Source organism: Stegodyphus dumicola, chromosome 5 (assembly GCF_044657685.1).
Source record: "Stegodyphus dumicola isolate Sdum_Otavi_A_Nest chromosome 5, ASM4465768v1".
In the NCBI taxonomy this organism is placed as follows: Eukaryota; Metazoa; Arthropoda; class Arachnida; order Araneae; family Eresidae; genus Stegodyphus; species Stegodyphus dumicola.
The window spans coordinates 24,770,092-24,791,384 of NC_140772.1; the positions used below are offsets into that span (position 1 = coordinate 24,770,092).

The following is a 21,293-nucleotide window of genomic DNA, read 5'->3' on the forward strand; positions in this document are numbered from 1 at the left end:
CCAAAGCGGATTAAATGACAAAACTATTTGCAGCAACACAAACGTTCTGGTTACTAGTTCCCAAAGCAGTTTTATTATGTAGTCAGCTGTAAAAGGTTGGAAGTAATTGCTTTTAAAATAAATAAAATATCCCAATTCTTGTAACAGTCACATATTCGAAGATCATAAGGGGTTTAAGGTGTATGAGCTCCCTTTTAAATGTCAACGCCAGAATATTTAAATTTGGTAGCGCGCGTGAAGGAATGCAAATTCTACTTTGTGGAAGAAAGAGTTAAAAAAGCTAGGTTCAGTAAGAAAGTTAGAGAAAGTTAGGCTATTGCTGTCACCTCCGTTGCGTGAGCTTGTACTCCCGGAGTTATTGCTGGGCTACATGGCTTAACTGCATTTACTTGCTGCCACTAGTTTCGACGCGGCTTAGGCAACAGGAATATCTGAGCCCTGTAGCTTAGTTCTACTACTTGTGCATATTTTCGAATTTTTAGTTTAGTTCTGTGATTTCAGTTACCGCCCAAGGGAGGCGTAGTGTTTTAGCTTCGAGTTGCTGCGTTGTAAATTTTAAAGTGTTAATAAAGGGTACTTTTAACCCTTCTCCTGTGCAGTTACTGCTCTTAGAGTTCTCACAAAGAAATTAGACAAGTAGACCCTACAAAGTATTGATATGATATGTTTATTTTATTTAGTTGATTACGGCAAAGGAGGACCTTTCTAAGGGAAACTGGCTCGTATACATGTTACACACGGGAAAAGTTACGAAAATGCCCGTGCAGCCAACCTGTTCGCTGGGATTCGAACCCCAGACCGTACTAGCAATGTTCAGCGACTTTAACCGTTCGGTCTCTGGTGGGTTGCATTGAGATGAAGAAGAATACATAGTATGATATGAAACATTATTCATTATCGAAATAATAAAATGCACAAAAATTCAATAACTTGTTTTTATTCTGAATTCAGTAGGAAAATTCAATGTTACTGCTTAGTGCACGGATGTTTTTTTTTTTTTTTTTTTTTTTTTCGTTTTTAATTTCTTTATCTCGCCTATCGCCTATGGGGTAATAAAATATTTTCATCTGCAGCGCCTGAAAGACTCTATCGAAAATTCTAAAGATATGCTGTTTCTAAATATTTTCATCCCAAAGGAGAATTAGCTGAAATGTTCTCGAAACGTGTATGCATGTGTAAATGAAACGAACGTCATTTTTGGCGTAACATAAAATCTGAAAGCTTTCAGATTCTTTTTCTTTCTTTATTTGGTTTTTTAAATCTCCGAATATCTTCTTACATGCTTATTCATGTTTCATCATGCTTCATTTTCCCAGTTTTTTGCTGTGATCTCAACTTACCATTTCATATCAGCGTATGAAATGACCCATGAAAACGTGTCCCTTAACGGGTGTCATACACATTAAACCCTTTATGATCTTCGAATATGTGACTGTTGCGAAGAATTGGGATATTTTATTTATTTTAAAAGTCATTACTTCCAACCTTTTACAGCTGACTACATAATATACCTGCTTCGGAAACTAGCAACCAAAAAGTTTCTGTTGCCGCAAATATTTTTGTAATTCAATCCGCTTTGTGACAAAATATTTCGCCAATTTCTTTGCATGTCTTCGTGCTGTGGTGGTCTGCACACTGGGCGCGTATTCCAGAAGTCTGCAGTGCGACTTTTTCATCTCTCTTACTTCCAGTTAATGACTCTACAGTGGCGCCCGAACTAAAAGGGTGTTGAATGATGATTCTCCACACCCAGGATTCGGCGATTGGGTCCCCTAAAATCCCAGTCGCTCTTAAAATGGTGGAGTATATACGGTATTCTGCCGCCTTCTTCGCATGCCTTCGTGGTGTGGTAGTCTGCACCTTGGGCGCGTATTCCAGAGGTGCGCGGTTCGATTCCCGGTGAAGGCGTTTGCTCATTTTTCATCTTGCCTGCTTTTAAAAGCAATCTAATGTTTCTACATAGTAAATATTGAGAGAAATAAAACCTCAAACATGCAGGAGTTAAGTAAATAAGCGAGCAAAAGAAAGAGGACGGTGTTGATGGCGGTGGAGCCACGAGCAACCGATCTTCTGCAGTGACGTCACGCTCTCGTCCTCAGGCCTTGTAAGAAGAAGAACTGGGATATTTTATTTATTTTAAAAGTAATTACTTCCAACCTTTTACAGCTAACTACATATTATAGCTGCTTTGGAAACTAGTAACCAGAAAGTTTGTGTTGCCACAAATATTTTTGTAATTCAATCCGCTTTGTGACAAAATATTTCGCCAATTTTCCCCCTTGCGCGCATGATATTTTAAAAATGGCTAATAGTACATACTTGATATTGGATGGAATTCTCTATATGGGCACTATTTTTTAACTGAACCAAGAAGATGATGAATATTTTAATATTGAAAAATTTTATGGGTGAAAACATTACAAATCTTTTTAATAAAATACATTTTATAAACTCAACTCGAAATAAAATAAAAATTTAACATGAAATTTTTAGAATTTTAGGTTCACAGTGGTTTCCAAATGTCATAAAATACATTTTATAAACTCAACTTTAATAAAATACATTTTATAAACTTAACTCAAAATAAAATAAAAATTTAACATAAATTTTTAGAATTTTAGGTTCACAGTAGTTTCCAAATGTTATAAAAGCTACATATTAAATATGGAATTAAATTATGCAACAGAATGTTTTAAACTATGCGCGCAAGGTGGAAACTTGACGAAAAGTTTTGTCACAAAGCGGATTAAATTATAAAAATATTTGTGGCAACACAAACTTTCTGATGACTATTTCAGAAAGAAGCTATATTATGTAGTCAGCTGTAAAAAGTCGGAAGTAATTGCTTTTAAAATAAATAAGTTATCCCAATTCGTGCAACGGTCACCTATTCGAAGATCTTATGGGTTTTAAGGTGTATGAGTTCCCTTAACTTAGGTATTAATTATCGAAAGAAGCTTGATGATAATATGTGTAAATCATTTATCTTCTTCTCTAAAGCTTTAGTAAATTGCTTGCTATTCGTGATTTACTGTGAAAAGTTAGTTGTAAGATATAGTCTTTTTGACTAACAATTAGTACAACTAGATCTACTTTAAAATCTGTTTATCGACATCTCTCTAAGACTAGAATATGAATCAACAAGATAAATGTATAAGACCCTTTTATTTACTGGCGACACATTCGTAAGTGGTTACGATATCACTAGTCACTAGTGGTGAAGAACTTAAACATAATAGCAACAAAGCAAGTTGAAAGGTGAACTAGTAAGTTCAAGTCTACGTAAAGTAATTTAACTTATTAGGTTGACTCAGAAACCTATATCGGCAATGAAATTTCGGCGGCAAGAAGGCGAAGCCGATGTTCAGAATTCCAAGAGCTGGAAGAAATAACAGTTTTTCTGCACTCAAATAGAGAAAATACACTCTGACTAACGGTTTTGCTACTTTATTTTAAATACACTCTCGTTCACACTAACTCATTCACACACTGGCGAGAAAACCCAAGGGACACAAGGAGTGGCAGAAAAGGCTAACAAATTAAAATTATCAGGTTCAGTGTTCCGCCTTACTTGCTTTGGGAACATGCAAAGACCTGACTCGGAACAGGAAGCTTACTAAAGCTATGTTCAATAAATGTGGGAAGTAGACAATACACACAGGAAGGGTATACGAAACCCTTTATTTTTCTCTCTTTACAATGATTTTCGGACTTCGGAATACGGAGACCAACCACTTGTGGTCTGAACGTAAGAATATAAAAATATTAACTAAACTCTAACTAAACTTAACTTTGGATTAATCAAACAAGTGCCTACTCCAAGATTGGGCGTATATTAACAGAAAGGCCGTATGTAGTACAGAGAACTGTTAACACTACAATACGTTTAAAATTATTAAGAGGATTAAACCTCTGGCCTGGAAGGCAACCAGCAACCGAGTAAAAACTGCTAAGGCAAGCGGCCTGCTTCGACTAACTCCTTCCTCTCTTTCGCTTGGCAAAAAGCTACAAATTAAGTACTTGGCGTTCGCCAGACAAATCTGCATAAATATGTTAAAGCTTTTAATTCTGGCCGGAAGTAGAAAATAAGAAGTGATAGTAAAGATTTAAAATAAAATAAACGGTAGTAAAACTTAAGATCCTTACAAAATAACTATTAGTAAAAATAATATAAACTTTACACAATGACAGAATCTTCTGAGGGTGAATGATGGTTTCTTTTTAGAATATTATTTGATGCAGGTGGCAAATTTTTAGAAAATGCTGTTCTTATTTTTCATACTAACCCCGATCTGGCCGTACATTTTTTTTTTAAAGGGTGTGAGGGGGCAAGGAGTTTGAAAAATGCAGATTGCTTTATTTGTAACAGTTCTATAAATTTCAACTCAGAATATAATAGCCGCTCTTAATAGAGTACAAAATGAATAATATTTAACAGTACAAAATGAATATTCCTTCCCGTTATAAAGTATATTAGCCCAAAAGGGCGTTAGACCCAAAGGGCTATTAGTTTCAAAACGGCATTTTGCGTCGATGTTTTACTTTCTACGTTGGTTCACATTTCAAACTGTTGCCACCAAATATTATCGCCATGTATTATATTTAAAGAAAATAAATAATAAAGAAGCTGCATGAATGCACGAGTGTTTCTCGCAGTGTGAAAAAACAACGGTGCCGAGAGCCATCCAGTTCTGAATAGCGTCGTCCTACACCCGAACATGGGCACTTGGAAGACCAAATTTTGAATTTCGAATTTGTTTTATTAACCATTAAAAATTTTGTGAAACTTTAACGAATTTTTGATTAACAAACTCCGCGATTTTGAAGCGAGCAATGGCAACACTGTACCAAAAAAAAAAAAAAAAAAAAAAAGCATTTATTATCTCCAGCGCGCGAGACAGTGTATTCGAAATTCTTTAAATATATGTTGTTTTTATATATTTTGTGATATTGCTGTTGAATTGAATTTTATGTAGTTTAAGTGCGAAAAACGTGATGTTTAATAAATAAAGGTAACACCCAAAACGTTAAAAAACGCCCTTTTGCGAGTAATATGAAATCTGAAAGTTTTCATTTTTTTTTTTTTTTTTTTTTTTTTTTAACCCTCGGGAAAGCGCGTGGGGTGTATCATACCCCACCCCTACGTAAAATTGGAATATTCCTAAATTGTCAAAGTGAAGTTCTGTGCTGCTTTTAGTAGCTGAGTTTCTAGGTTGTGGTTGACTTTCATAACCGCTTTTTCTTTGCCTGTGTGTTTCAGAAAAAGATTTATCAGTATTTTGTTGGAACTGGGGTATGACACATCCCACGCGCCTGTCCGTGTAAGTGCTTTTATGACTGAATATTTAGTTCAGAAATTTATTTCTGGAGTGTAACAATAAATATTTCTACTCGCAAGTGATTTTAAAGTACTTGACATTAAATTCTTAAAAATTTCTAATTGCATTATGGTAAAAAGAATGAGTCCCTATGAACTGAAGATGGAACGCATGTGAGATTTATTAGAAATATTTGAAAGCGATGAAGATTGCATTTCGGAAACTGAAGATGAGACGAAGTATATTTTCTACAATGTTTTGGTTTTGAAAAAGATAAAACATTAATTCCTGATGTTCCTAAAAAAGGAAAAACTGTTCTTATGCTTTCAACATTATATAACGATCATACTATAGCTGTTATTATTGGAGAAAATAAAACGTCAGGAATTATATGTTTTAATAATATGACTAAAGGAGCAGTAGATATGGGGGATGAATAACAAGGAGGTGGCCAATGGTGATTTTCTTTCCTGCACTGAATGTTGCTGTAATAAATACTTGAATTATATTACATTCAAATGCTAATCCAGCAACCAGAAACAGAAGTCTGTTTTTGAAGGACGTAGCATTACAATTAATGAAAAAAAGGTATTGAACAAAGATTAGACATTAATACTTTTCCAAGAAATTGACGTACTGCATGCAAAACAAAAGCAGAAGTTTCGACGAAGAATTAAAACGAATACACGAAATTCGAAACAACTAAGTATGAAAGATGTGATAAATTTTTTGCCCTCGCGCCAAGGACAGAAGAACGTGAATGCAATGTTTAAAATGTGAAAACATTCTGTGCCAAGAACACATGAATGTATTTCGTTCAAAGTGTGAAGAAATAAAATAAGCATGGTGTATTAGAGATGTGAAACTTAGAGGCATGATGTTTATTTTTTTATTATTTTCATTTATCTCAATTTTAACTGTAAGATTATTTTTGAAATTAATTTTTTGAAACCCAATTATTATTCACTTATTTATAATACACGAGAACACACACACACAAAAAAAAAGTTTTAAAACTAAATAATACTATTTTTATTGTATTTTAAGTATTGGGGTATGTAATACCCCACGCGCCCACTCTAGTAAGTTTTCTTGGTGCGACTTCCGCCGGGTTAAATTTGTTTTAAAACAAAAATAGAAAATACTTGTGTACATTTGATTTTGTTAATAATGGGAAATAGAAGATTTTAAAGATATCTAATTTAACAAAAGGTTTGATTTTCTTCTATAAACAATAGATTGTGTATAAAACACTGACTTTTGAAAAAAGTGCAAAGTTGAATCCAAAAAAAAAAAAAAAAAAAAGGCAATTTTAAACCTTTTTTTTCCAAAATTATGTTCATGTTTTACACGAACCTTAATATGGAATATTCCTGCGATGAAGCTTCGATTTTCTTTAACAGTGATTTAAAGGAAACACCTTGATAGGATATTCGATCGGTACATGTACTCGCTAACATATAAAACGTAAAATATATCTGTGCGTGATGTATGTTATGATCATTCCATATATATATGAATAGATGTAAGCAACACGCTTCTTCATTTTTAGAAAAAGATAGTTAATGGAATCAGAAGTGAAATTCCTATATTTTTCATAAATATCTTGCGGAAGATTTTAGAAGAAATCTTTTCAGTATGTTCAAGAAACCCGGCGATAAACTTTCATATACGGGACATAAAGAATTTGAAGAATGAATCACAAGGCGCTGAGCTATTTCCTTCCTTGAAGGCTGCATTCGGAGACAACCTGTGGACATCTAGTAAATTTATGGTCCTATCGGCTTTTCTTTTGGGAAATTTTTGGAGACATTTTCGGAGGAAGGCTACCGGTCTCTTTTTTTTTTTTTTTTTTTTTTTTCTTATTCTCTGATACTGCTGCGGTGAAATGTGTTCAGTCGTAAAATTTTGGTCTTTGTCGCTCTTTTATGACCGAATAAAAACTTTGTTTTTATAACTGTTTCAACACTTTACGACCATGTTGGGTGAGACTGTCATGTCTTAAACCCGAAAGGCCACTGAATGTTGGACATTTCCTTCTACGTGAGTGTCACAACAGTCTGCGCTCTATCACACGGGGGGGGGGGGGGGTAGATGAAAGCAAAAACGAATAAAATGACCTAAAAGGACAAAGCGTTCTTTACCGCGCGAAATCTACGTGAGTTTCAAATATATATTTAGCTAAAGGACTACTTTTAGCTAAACCAGATATGAAATATGCCCAAAACTCTGAATTTTGCAAGTGTTTCCAAATTACGTTATAAAATTATATCATCAAATCAGTATAAACCTTATGCAGTTTAATTTTATAGGTTTTTATATCTAATTTGGATACTTAAGGAGGCAGTGGACGATGAATTTAGCCAAAATCGACCAAAAATTGGGAAGTAAAAATTTCATATGATAATATTCTTCGGTTTTAACTCTATCGTCTACAAAAACCCGCTTTTATGTAAAATTATTTTTAAAGAAGTTATAAGCGTTTGAATACTCTTTTTTTTTTTACCTTTTTTGTGACATTTAAATGTCAATAAAAAGATAAACAAACACTTCAGAAACATTATTTTAATTTACGCGACAATATTTTTACTGTTAGTAAGATATAAATGTGTAAGGTTATGAAGACTGCAATTTATGCAAGTTCGTTTCACGGATGAGTTACCCAGACATTATAAATACCCACCACACGTCTTTTTTTTTTTTTTTTTTTTTTTTTTTTTTTAAGTGTATGAAAAACAAATCAGCAGTAAATGTTTTATCCAAAATATTGCCGGTGTATCAATGACTAGCCAGTAATCAGCTTTTAGCATGATCCATATCTGAAAAAATACAAAACACTAACGAGAGTTCACATAGCGACATTTGGAAGAACTGCCCGAAGGAAACATTTGTATTGAAAACAGACTCGAAACAGCAGTTATTACAGTAATTAGTGACTTCAATTTTGAGTGTTTAAATACTTTAGGTATGGAACATAAAAATATAAATTCATGTTCAATATCTATTGGACAGAGGCAAGATAAATGTCGTATACATCAAAGTCAAAAGAGGAATTCGACTGGATACAAGAAAAGGAGAATTACCAAAAAAAACTAAGGTAGGTAAACATAATGAAAACGTAAATGAGGAAGGGGAAACATATGGTGCAGGACGTTTTTAAAGGGATTCTTAGTTTTAAAAAAAGGTATTTGGATGAATTTAGTGAAAGTGTTCGAGAAAATTTCTAAAATAATATCCACTAATTACTAATAAATAAGATATAAATAATAATAATATCCACTAATTACTAATAAAATCGTAGAATGGCAAGAATAAAGTATTTCTTGCCATTCTACGATTTTATTAGTAAAAACATTCTTTATGCATACGTAAAATAATGTTAAAATATTTTATATTAAATAAAATTATATATTAGGACATGTTAAGAAGTAAGTATTATAGGTAAGCGTAAAAATATTCTTAAAATGTATTTTTCTCAGAATGAAATTTTCGCGATTATTACATCTTCAAAATGCTCCATGCGCTTTATTTTATGTTCAAAATGACTGTAATTTATTTAGATTCCCATTTATACATGTAACAAAACTTAGTATGCATTCTTGAATGCGAATTCATTAAGGGGATAAAAGTCCAATTAAAGTGGGAAATTTTGTCCAAAATTCAGATATATGTGAAAGAAATATTAATTAAAAACTAAGATTTTATGCAATTCACTAATTGATACCAAGTTGTGTTTGCAATACGTTTTTAATAAAAATAAAGCAAAAGTAACAAGAAACGGAAAAAAAAATTAAGTCGCATGGAGCATTTTGAAAAAATTTAAAAAATTTTAAAAAAATTCGAAAAAAAATTAAATTGCAATGATCCAGAAATTTTTTCAAAAATATTTGATATAATTATAGTAAAATATACATGCATGCAAAATTTCATAATTCTATAACAATAATTAAAAAAAAGTATTTGAACGTCCACTGTCCCCTTAAGAGCCAAAATGCGTATGTTTTTCATAAATTCTATGTAAGCGGAAGTGCAAATGAATACTCATTAGAAGAGGAAAAGTACTTTTTTCCTGAACGGCGGGCACTGTAATGTCTTTGTATTTCTTTCCGACTTTGGCTGTTCCTGAGGCCAGATGTGGCGGCCATTTTATTGTGGAGGCACCTAATAGGCGGCCACCGTTACCGCCTACGAAGGGAAGAACAGTTACAACCATGCCTTCTCCAGGATTCGAATCCGAGTCCTTCGGTATCGTGGTCGGCTCCCCTAACCACTATACCATTTGGGCGGCAAAAAGAAATGTTTAATATTCCTAACTATTCTGATCAGAGCCCTATAGCAAAGGGCGTGAAAGATATGCATGCACGGCGCTGCAATTATGAGCACTGTTACACTACATTGAGCAATTAGTGAGGACTTTTTGTTGGTCTGTAATTCTTCGGTACGCATGTAAGCGTCGTTAGTATTTTAGTCTAATCCTCAAGTGACAATAGAGCAGTGAAAATTGCTATACCTGTATTAGTACGCAGTAATACAGCTTCAGAAATAGTTAATAGAAAATATTTTTCTCCTCAAAGTTCGTTCATCGGTAACCGAGTGGATAATTTTTCTAAACACTGGTATTTCAGCATGGTGGTTGGAAACCCAGAAAAAGTCTGATCATTGACGTACTAAGTTTTGTCCCTTACTCAAAGTGAATACAGGAAATCTCCTTTAAAAAATCCTTCAGTCGAAGTCCCCTTCCATTAGGCAGATAAATGAACTATCAAAATACTGCATAAGCAATGAATAATGGGTTCGAATTCCTAAATCTACTGTGAAATTTGATTAGATTACTAAGATTACTGTGAAATTTGATTAGATTTCTAAGATTACTGTGAAATGTGATTAGATTACTAAGATTACTGTGAAATTTGATTAGATTACTGTGAAATTTGATTAGATTACTAAGATTACTGTGAAATTTGATTAGATTACTAAGATTACTGTGAAATTTGATTAGATTACTTACTGTGAAATTTGATTAGATTACTAAGATTACTGTGAAATTTGATTAGATTACTAAGATTATTGTGAAATTTGATTAGATTACTAAGATTACTGTGAAATTCGATTAGATTACTAAGATTACTGTGAAATTTTGCAAATATAAGGCTGATTTTTGTTGTTTGACTTTTAAGTGAATACTTCTTCGGCGTGTTATTTTATCTTAATTAAATGCTAAGATAGTGTTTGCTTTTATCTGAAATTTATGTGAGGAAAATGTATTGGTATGTTACTGCCGCTACTGTTTTATCCTTTATTAGAATCTGTTCTGAATAAATGTGTGTTTTTGTATGAGATAAAATGTTTTATTCCGTCAGTTTGTTACGTACGTTTTCTTGGGGGGGGGGCGGCGTGTGATGTAAACCGAGATAAACCACACACAATCAGAATGATTATACTATATTAGACACAATGTAAAACATAAGGCAACTAAGTAATTAAACTGTATAACTGAACAATTTCTTAATGCTTTTTTCAACATATTTTAATGGAAAATTCTAATAATTAAATTTTCAAGTGATGTTTATGTATTAAGTGTGTAATATAATTAAAAATTCGTGGATAAAATAGATATTTCGGTGGAACTAGTAGGCTAGCAATTTTGTTATCTTGTAGAGTCATTAGGTTAATTGGAAGCAGAGAAGATGAAAAATATGCAGCCGCCTTCGCCGGGAATGGAACCACGGACCTCTGGAATACAGGTCCAGCGTGCTATCGTTACACCACGAAGGCACGCTAGGGAAGTGGGAGAAATACCTTATATAATCCTCTTTTTTAAGCGCGACTGGAGTTTTAGGGGACCTAGTCGCCAAATCCTGGATGTGGAGAATCATCATCCACAACCCTTTTAGTTCGGGCGCCACTGTAGAGACATTAGGTACTTTTTAGAAAGAGGCAAGATGGAAAATTAACAACGCCTTCGCCGGGAATCGAACCACGGACCTCAGGAATACCGTCCCAGCGTGCAGAACCACTACACCACGAAGGACGCTAGGAAAGCGGGAGAAATACCTTATAATCTGACATTATAGTAAAAACTTTGAATATTTTTACATTAAAGGAAAGCTTTAGAATAGTTTATTTAATTCAAATCCACAGTTTTTTGAAATTGTGTATCCAAATTCAGACAAAGAAATCTACGTTCAGAAAAAAATTTTGATTAGCTGACTCTTAGCACTATCAGAAAAAATACTAAACAAAAAAGTTGCTGAAATGTAATGCAAAATTTAATTAGCTAAACAGTATGAAAAAGTTGCTGGTGAGGAAAAAGAGCAATAGCAACGTATTTTAAAAGCAATTTTATTTAACAAAATAAAAAGCGAAATATTTTTTTTAAGGAAAGCCAATATTTGCTACCATCAGTGTTACTCGTTCTATTTCATAGCAAAAAAAAAAAAAAAAAAAAAAAGCTGTTCTTGAATTCCTTTGTGATAATGAAGCTATGGAAGTCTATTTTTAAATGTACTATTTTAAAGCGTAGTCTTTAATAATACTCAAATGATTACTTCGTTTGGTAATTTTGCAATAAGGAGGTACAGAACTTCAAAAAGAAGTTAAAATTTGAATAACTAAAGGGCATTTTTAAATAAGATCGCACAGATCAAACAAAATGGAGTTATTTAAAGTAATTCTTATCAGATAAAATGATGAACATACTTCTTTAGAAATAATACTTCGTCGAACTCAATATTTTCCCTGTAGATGTAAAACGTTGCAAATAAAAGTCAGCCTTTCAAACTGTTCTTGCGAGAATTTGTTTCTTGATAAAACTAACTGTTGCTTTTAGTACTAACCGGTGTGATACCGGCATGATTGTGGAAAAAATAGTTATATCCTCGAAAAATAAGCTATGTGGTAACTTCTTGAAAAGCTATATCTGAGGGTTTCTTTACTTTTTTATAGTGCTTCATTAAATAGGAGTTAACAATTTATTCGTGCTGTCATATGAAGGGATGAAAGTGTAATTTAAACTGGGGCATTATATTTTCCCTTCTGAAAGCTATTTATATAGTTTACAGCAAAAAAGAATTTCGTGCTTTTTTAATTCCTACTACAGTCAAAAGTCGTTAATTCGGACACCCATAATCCGGAATGATCTATAATCCGGACCTCAAAACTAAAAACTTTCTACACATGCGCATAGGCGTTTGCGCGTGCGCGTAAGACCTTTTACGTCTGCGCATATGCGTGTGCGCAAGTGCAGAATACGTTTTCGCGTGCGTGTTTTATGTATAACGGACGGAATAAGCTAATTATCTATTTCAGTTAATGTTGATGATTGTGTTGTTCCTTAATTTTCGAAATGGATCCGGCTTATTATTTTTTGCAGACTGTAAGAGCAATACTATAAAAGTAAACTTGAACTTTCGATTATATCAAATAGAATTTTCGATGCTGGAGCTCCCAAACGATCTACAAAACGAAAGTATGTTTCGATGTCCATCAAACAAAAAGTGGAATTGCTGCAAAAAATGGATAAAGACATGAAGAAGGTGACAGAGAGGTTAGTGAAAACGAAAAAATTTCGATTGACAAGTTAGTCGGTATTCTCGGCACAGCAATTACGGGACTTGAACAGCGGAACTTCGTAACTGAACATGAAATGTCTGTTTATAGTATTAAAGAGAAAGTATTATCACATAAAACGAAGCAACTTAAACAACTTACATTGAAAGAAATGTTTAATAAAGTAAACAAATAAATATTAAGCTTTTTTTTTTTGTTAATTTTGATACCCTTTAGATCATAATTGTTCTTTATTTCATAAATTACGGTTTCATATTTTTAATTTTAGAATTTCTGCATGCCATCTTACGAGATTTAAACTGATGATCTATAATCCGAAAAAATCGATAATCCGGAATCGCCGAAGTCCCGACGAGTCCGGATTAACGACTTTTGACTGTATTACGAGGGCATTTCGATAAGTAAAGATACACCGTACGCTAGAGGAAAACAAAAGTTTTGGTGAGCAAGTTGGCAACCCATGTGTTGTGTTAACCTTAAACCGTTAGCTTTCTCCTCGCGGTCGTTCGGCATTTCAACGTTGATTCTGTGACCAGAGGATATTCACAAAGAAATTGTTTCTGTATATGGGAACATTATGAATCGACAAAATGTAACGAAATGGTGTCGTCATTTCTCTGAAGGTAGGACCGATGTTCATGACGAACAAAGAACAGGTCGTTCATCTCTGATCTCTGACGCCCTTCTTCAGAGAATAGAGGAAGCAATTCGTGCGAATAGACGTCTCAAATTGAAAGAATTGCATCAGATCATACCGGAAGTGTCAATGACAACTCTTTATGAAGTTGTGACTGTCAAGTTAGGGTACAGGAAGTTGTGTGCGCGCGCTGTATTCCAACAGGCGGCAACCTTCTATGACTGTGGGATACAAAAGCTTGTGCACCGACTTAAAAAATGTTTGGATAACGGGGGTGATTATGTCAAATAATAAGTAATCCAGTTAATAAAATGTAACTGACGTTTTCTAAATAAATATTCTTTTTAAGGAACGCGAGCCATTGTATCTTTACTTTTTGAAATGCCCTCGTAGTTCACTCTGTCCCTATATCTTGTTCAAATTTTCAGTCGTTAGTAAAATACTTTTTATTCATCCACTCAAGTTCAAATGCATTTTTTAAAAAGTTGTAGTGGATGACACTTGATGTTAATACAGTTTTTTCACATATTATTTTTTTATATTTTTTTCTTAGTTTTATTTTTTATTTATTTATTTTTATTAATTAATTAATTAATTAATTTTTTATTTTTGTTTATCTTTTTTTATTTTAAAAATTTTTCTTTATTGGCCTAAATAGGAATTCATTTTAATTTTAATTTAATTAATTATTAATTAAATAATTTTTATTCGTTAATAAAATACTTTTTATTCATCCACTCAAGTTCAAATACATTTTTTAAAAAGTTGTAGTGGATGACATTTGATGTTAATACAGTGTTTTCACATAATACTTTTTATATATATTTTTTTTTTATTTTTATTAGTTTTTATTTATTTATTAATTAATTAATTTTTTATTTTTGTTTATCTTTTTTTATTTTAAAAATTTTTCTTTATTGACCTAAGTAGGAATTCACTTTAATTTTAATTTAATTAATTTTCATTCGTTAATAAAATACTTTTTATTCATCCACTGAAGTTCAAATGCACTTTTTTAAACTTGTAGTGGATGACAGTTGATGTTCATGCAGTTTTTTCACATATTAAAATTTTAAAAACTTTTTTAATTAAAAATATATTTATTATTTATTTATTTATTGTATTTTTAAAATTTTTCTTTATTGACCTAAGTAGGAATTGACTTTACTTATTATTTTTTTTAATATATATTGCTTGTTCTATTTTTAGATTGTAAATGTCAATGGACCAAGTGAGCTACGGGTATCGGAGCCCCATTTTCAACTTTGTGTATCTCTGTGTGCCTGTGTGCGCTGTCATACCGTATGAATATTCGGTGCAAGTCCAATTCACTGCAAGTCAAATAGATCCAAGGAGTGGAGCACCAAATAATCATCCATTGCTGAACCTCCTCTCACGGAATTTTGGGACAGATATGTGATCAATCCTAATTTGCAGACTGACAAAAATGTGTCACTTGAATCTTTGATCATATGAGTGTTTATGTGTTACATATGACAAAGAAGTGAGCTTCATCCTTAGTGGATTTATAGCCGCACGTCGTTTATATATTTGATTGTCTGTGAATTCTATATGTGCTTCATTTAGTGCGTATTTTAAGCATGTGTTTCGAAAATGTGCCACACGCTTTTTGTAAAGCAATTATAAACGTACTTGTCTTAATATATATATTTCAAATAATGGCTATTATGTGACGTTGAGCAGAAGGACGATTTCTAATAGTTGACCAATGCATCCAATGAAATCTGTATATTGGATATGACCGGTGAGTTTGAACAAATAATGAGCCAGTGATATGTATTGAGTATTCTATCGATTCTGAATCTAGTGGAATCAGTGCTAATTTGTCAGCATTATTTATTTGAAATTGGCTTGTGTTTAAGATTCAAAAATACGATTGTTTCCATGGATTCAATTTAATACAATGTTGTTTTGTCAATGTTTCGTTTCAAAGATCGCAAGGAAGATCTGCCAAACTTGAACTCTTACTATTCAAAAAAGGGGGGGGAGGAAAAAAGTGAGAAAAAGAAGGAAAGAAAAGAAAAGAAATGAAAAATACATGTATGAATATGTTTATTTAAAAATACACGGAGATAAAGAATTAACTGATAAATACTATGAATAAGGAAATAAAAATATGTAAATTTTGATGATATTTGGCGTTTTCCGTTCGCTTATAGGCCCACCAGCCGCCGAGCGGTAAAGTCACTGAACACTGGTAGTTCGGTCCGAGGTTCGAATCCCGCGAACGAGCTGACTGCATGGGCGGTTTCGCAGTTATCCCCGTGTGTAACGTGTATACGAGTCAGTTTTCCCAAGAAAGTCCTCCACGAAGGCATCTCTCCCCTTAGGCAGATAGCCCCAGTTTGCTTTGCCATGATTAAAAAAAAACAAACCAAACCCATTCACTTATATTTTACATTCATAATTTTACGTATTAATTATACTTGGCAATATATTTATTATCTGTCGTGTTGTTCGCAGTTTTACATCAGTTCATGCAAGATGATGCGTGTTCTTTTTGGCCAATGCGAATTAACTTAATGAGGTTTAGAAAGCAAGAAAAAATAAAAATGCGACCAGATTTTAATGTGACGTTCATAAAATCGCTATTTTATTGAAAGATGTTTCATATTTTTGTTGGAAGATGCTTCGTTTTCACAACACGAAATGTATAGCATGGGCATTGTGCAAACTATATGCTTGTCATATGATAATCAGGCTTATTATGAGTTAAATATTGAATAAAAATAAAAGAAATAATCAAAATTATAATATCTTTAACAATAGTTGCATAAATTAATTGAATAAGATTATCAGTCTGTGAATTGTATAAAACTACAACTTACTCACCAAACGCGTATCAACGGCAATATTTTGATTATAAGTTATTATAAGTGAACATATATGTGATGTACCAGCTCTTGTCAGGAATAAATAGATTGTTGAAGAATCATAAATGTAGTTGTAGCTTAAATTATCAGACGATAAGTTTAAAAAACAGGATCCATTTATTATTGGTCAGGAGAAATAGCAGTTCCAAAATCAGATATCCGGAGTAAATAAAAACGAATTACTAGTTACATTTTGTATGAAGTTTACTGCATCGTGACATTTAAGAAAAAGCCCTGATATTCCTTTTGCGAGTCCTTTTATAGCCTCTGGAAAGGCGGAGCTTCCAAGAAATGACGTCAGCCTCGTCAGCCATTCCAGTTCGCTTTAAATATCTCCAGAACATTCTATAACTGTACGTGTAGAAAAGGCGGGAAAACAAATCGACTGCGGGGCTGTGGATTTAATTCCACGTACTTTCAAATAAAAGACCGTCGCTATTAAGAATGAAAAGAACATACAGTTAGAATTTTAAGTGTATTCTTGACTATGGAATTTTATTATTACATATATATATATGTCTAATAAGCAATCACTAACCCAAACAAGTCATTAACAATTTGATGATTTTGTTACGAAGCATAGATTGCGAATCTGTTATAAAATTGAGGTAACGATTTCAATTGAGGAAGCTATGAAATTGTTTGCTGTCATCTAAATTTTATGAATTGCTTCAATTCGAAAGCCACACGTCAAAACTTTACAAACGATTCTGTTCGTTTATAACTACACAAAGTCTAAAAATAGCTCCCAAACCTTTTTTAATTGATGTTGACAATATATTTATCTAACTATTTGTAAATGTACCATTATTTTGGCAACTTTGCGAAATTTCAAAATGGTAGCAGGTTTCTGTCAGAAAATTCAGCTTTGGTGATTAAAAACCGTTGTTAATAATTTTCTAGATTCTTTAAATTTATTTAGCAACTAAGTGTAACTGGTATCATTCTTTTTAAATAGTATGTTTTCTTTTTCAATTTAACTGGAGTTTAAAGTTAGCAGATATTCCTTGTTAGTTAGTCCACGCTTTCCAATCTGATTTTTAAACTCGATACCATACTTTAAAAGATGATTCGTTTTTGTGACATCAAAGACGACATGACTTTCAGAATCTGAAGAATTAAATTGGTTCAAATTTCAACTTCTCCTGAATTCAAGTCAGCTGAATACTGGCTTTTCTAAAGAGATCGTGTTTGGAAATGATATCTCTCATATCCTCAGAATAGAAAAGATTTCAGTATTAAAAAAATAATAACCACTTAATATGAATTTTCTGTAAATTGTGTAAACTTACACCCACCCACGCAGATATTCTTTTTTTAACACTCTGAGCGGCCAGAGGTTTCGCTAAGAAAGCACAAATTTCCCAAAACGACTATGAGAACATTTTTTTTTTTTTTTTTTAAATTTTAACGTAAAATCTCTCCTGGAATTTCATACCTGGATTTGTATACTTTTGATATATTGCCTTAATTTCTTTGACATATTTTAATATGCACGTATATATACGTTCTTATAGATATCACAAAAAATATTCTAGGCCGTATATGTACGGCCTTGCCGCTTAGAGGTTTAATACTAATATAGCAATTAATCTTAGGTAAGCAAAAGTTAATAGGGTGTTCTTCCGTAGCATATACACTTTAATTTTCAGAAAATGTATTAATGAACAAAATTATTGAAACAATTAGACTGAAGAAAGACACACATTAGTAATTAAAATCAGTGTTGATTTAATTGCACCTAAAGCAAAATATGTGTAATATTCCAGAATCTATGTATAAAATACTAGTACAAAATATGTATAAAATACTAGTGTCCTACATGCCAATTTTAAGAAATTACTTTGGTGTAACGGAATTCTAGCTATCGGTTATAAAACTTGGAATAGGTTACCCATAATAACCACAATTGTTTTTTCAAGGAAGTTAACGACAAATCAATTCTCGATGCAGTTTGTAACATTCGATTTGAAAATTCTTATTACTATAATAATCCGGTTTATATAAATGGAATTGACGATTTGCAAATGTAATTTTGCTGTGATTATTGCGTAACTCTGTCCCTTGTTACAGGTGGATTAAAGGTGTTTTGTATTTTAAAAATCAATTCAATTAAAATAATCCCAAACCACAAAGATTACAAGATCCGTTTGCTATATAGGTTTCTTTGATAAACAATTTAGTTTTCAGTTCTTTAATTATCACCTTTACTCGCAACGTAAATTATATCTACTTAGTTATACATTAACTAAGCAAAACCTGCATTAAAGGCCTATAAACACCAATCTCAGTATAGAATAAAATAACTGATTAAAAACTAATTTATTTAACCTTACAACTATGTTAGAAAATTAATGATTTCATGAAACCCAAATTTTAAATTCTAAGTCATCATTGAAATGTTATCTTCAGGACTCGCTAATGAATGCTTTTTATATGCCCTGGTATTTAATTTTTGTTTATCTCTACAGATTTAACTACGTATATATTATTTTTATTCATTTGAATCACTGAAGGACTGATGAGTAGTAAGAAAGCTTTGGATACATCATTGAATCACAAGTTCCATCAAACAGGTCAGTAGTTTAGAATATAACCATGTATTCACCGAATTATTTACATAATAGTGTGTTACTTGGAATCGTGAAAATGTGACAAGGTACTTGAAAGGAATTAGTATTGTTATTATCTAACTATATGTGCCAATGAATTGTAATTTTTGTACTAACTAATAACCATAAAGCATTGTCTTAAAGCCGTATGATTTTAGTACATTGTTGTAATTTATTTTTCAGAAAAATGTTGTGTTCCTTTTTCCGAGAACGATTTATAGTAATATTTGCCATTTACTATTAGAAATGCAACTATAATAATATTTTTACAGCGCTTTTGAGACTGAAATTAAGCGAAGAGATCCGTCCTCATAATGTATTGTTATATTTAAAGAGAAAACTAAAAAGTAAATTTAATCAGATTAAATGGAAACTTAAACATATAATATTTATTTTAAACTCTTGCCACAATATACAATCAAATGGTATCTGACAGGATATAATTATACAAATTCTACAACTTTCATATAATTTATCATAACTATATAGTAATCTATAATTAAAGTGAAAGAGAAAAATAGCAAAAAATTTACCTAATGAAAAGGTAAACGGCAGAACTTACTTTAAAAATTCAATTTTTAATACGTATTTTCCTATGATTATTATTGCCTTAAAAATAATATGTTTTCTATCATTTCTTAATATGAAGAATTTCATATGATTTTAATTAATAAGAATTGTATTGGTATCTAACTCCGCACAATGAAAATATTAAAAGCAAATTTAAAAAATGATGCATACTATGTAATTCAAAAGCAAAATATTAATTAAATATACTAATAGATTAAATAGCACCTATCAAACTTATATTTTTGAGAATTTTATTAAAATTAATTTAGCTTTAGTATTTATCAGTATGTTTGATATAAGAAAATTATGTTTTATTTACACATTCTTATTAATTATCTTCTTACGCTTTAAATGTTAATGCTTTGTGTGTTTTATTATACCTTATGTTTTTCGATTGTACATCCTCTCTCCCTCTCTTTGTCATTAGTAAAAGTTTTGCTGAGTGAAAACTCAACACGTCCTCCAGACGCTTCTGAAATTTAATCTATAATCGCGCTGTAAAAAAAATCTGCTAATTCTAAAAGTACGTTGTGTGAAATGGCAGCAATAAGAACTACGTAAAATGTAAATGTAAATGTAAATGTAAATGTAAATTTTATTTATCATTCCATATGTGTTTTGTACTGGTATTCTATCTTTGTATTGTTGATATTTTTGCATGTGTATTTAAGCTGCAATATTAGTTTACGAACGCTGTATGTCTGCGAGTGGCTTTTTGTTTGCAATACACTGTACTCGTTTGGTGTGGCACATTTTATACATATGTCAATACACAGCAGCTAATTTCCTTAACCTACTACTTCCTTTCACTGGGCAGCAACAATCCGGACTGCTTTTATATTATGGACATCGTAAGCAGTAACCCAGCTGGACACTGCAACTGCTGTCTGGAGGACATTTTCGCTATCGCTTGAAGCAGTTGTTTTACCCTTTGCGGGGAAAAAATGTAATAATGAAACGTGGAAAACTGAATCGATTTCCAAGAATTCTTCCTCCGCAGATGGCTGTGTTCGTTACAGCACAAGCCTCTCGGGGTGGACCAATCAATAATTTTCCTTATTTTCCCTGTTGTTTGTTCACAGGTTGCGATCAATTGAGCGGCAAAGAGTGATATTAGGAGTGTCCAAAAAGAAGCACGTTTGCTGTCTGAATGTGCTTTTCGGTCAAATAAATGCGCTTGTACCGAACGCTGATGAATAAATATTGTTTTATGTTCAGTACTGATGGTCTTTTCTTTCTTTGTGACACACATGACATGAAATATCGTAATTTTGTCCTTTTTTATGCATATTCTGTGCCAAGATATATATTTTGTAAGTGATAGAGAGAAACTCACATACAAGACAATCTTTATAGATTCTATTATTTTATTTTCCATCATTTTTACTTCCTTGTACGAAGTAAAAAAGGAAGTATTGTAATCGCGAAAAGTTTCAGGCAACATATTTCAACGAAAATATCCACTTTGACCGCTATCGAATGCAATTTAACGATGTTTTTGCGTGATATCTGCACGTAAGGACAGAATAAAAGACTCTTTTCCTCCAAAAAATTATAAAACTGCTTTAAAATTAATTCTGAAGAGAATTTTTCGTGGCGTCTGTACGAACGTACGTACGTACGTACGTATCTCGCATAACTCAAAAACGAGCAGCCTCAGAACGTTGAAATTTTGTATATAGGACTGCTATAA

The 21,293-nt window shown here is 32.2% G+C and overlaps 1 protein-coding gene across 2 annotated transcripts in view; it reads left to right on the forward strand.

Annotated features, from left to right (window-relative positions):
- Positions 1 to 20,820, forward strand: part of LOC118182638 (hemicentin-2-like) — a 941,057-nt gene extending 920,237 nt beyond the window's left edge. For both annotated transcript variants that reach the window (XM_085816506.1, XM_085816507.1), the window contains one exon: positions 14,734 to 20,820. Coding sequence is in view for 1 of the 2 variants with exons in the window: in XM_085816507.1 (XP_085672633.1) it covers positions 14,734 to 14,759 (26 nt within the window). In the remaining variant the exon portion in view is untranslated. The remainder of the gene's footprint in view (positions 1 to 14,733) is intronic.
- The last annotated feature ends 473 nt before the right edge of the window (positions 20,821 to 21,293 follow it).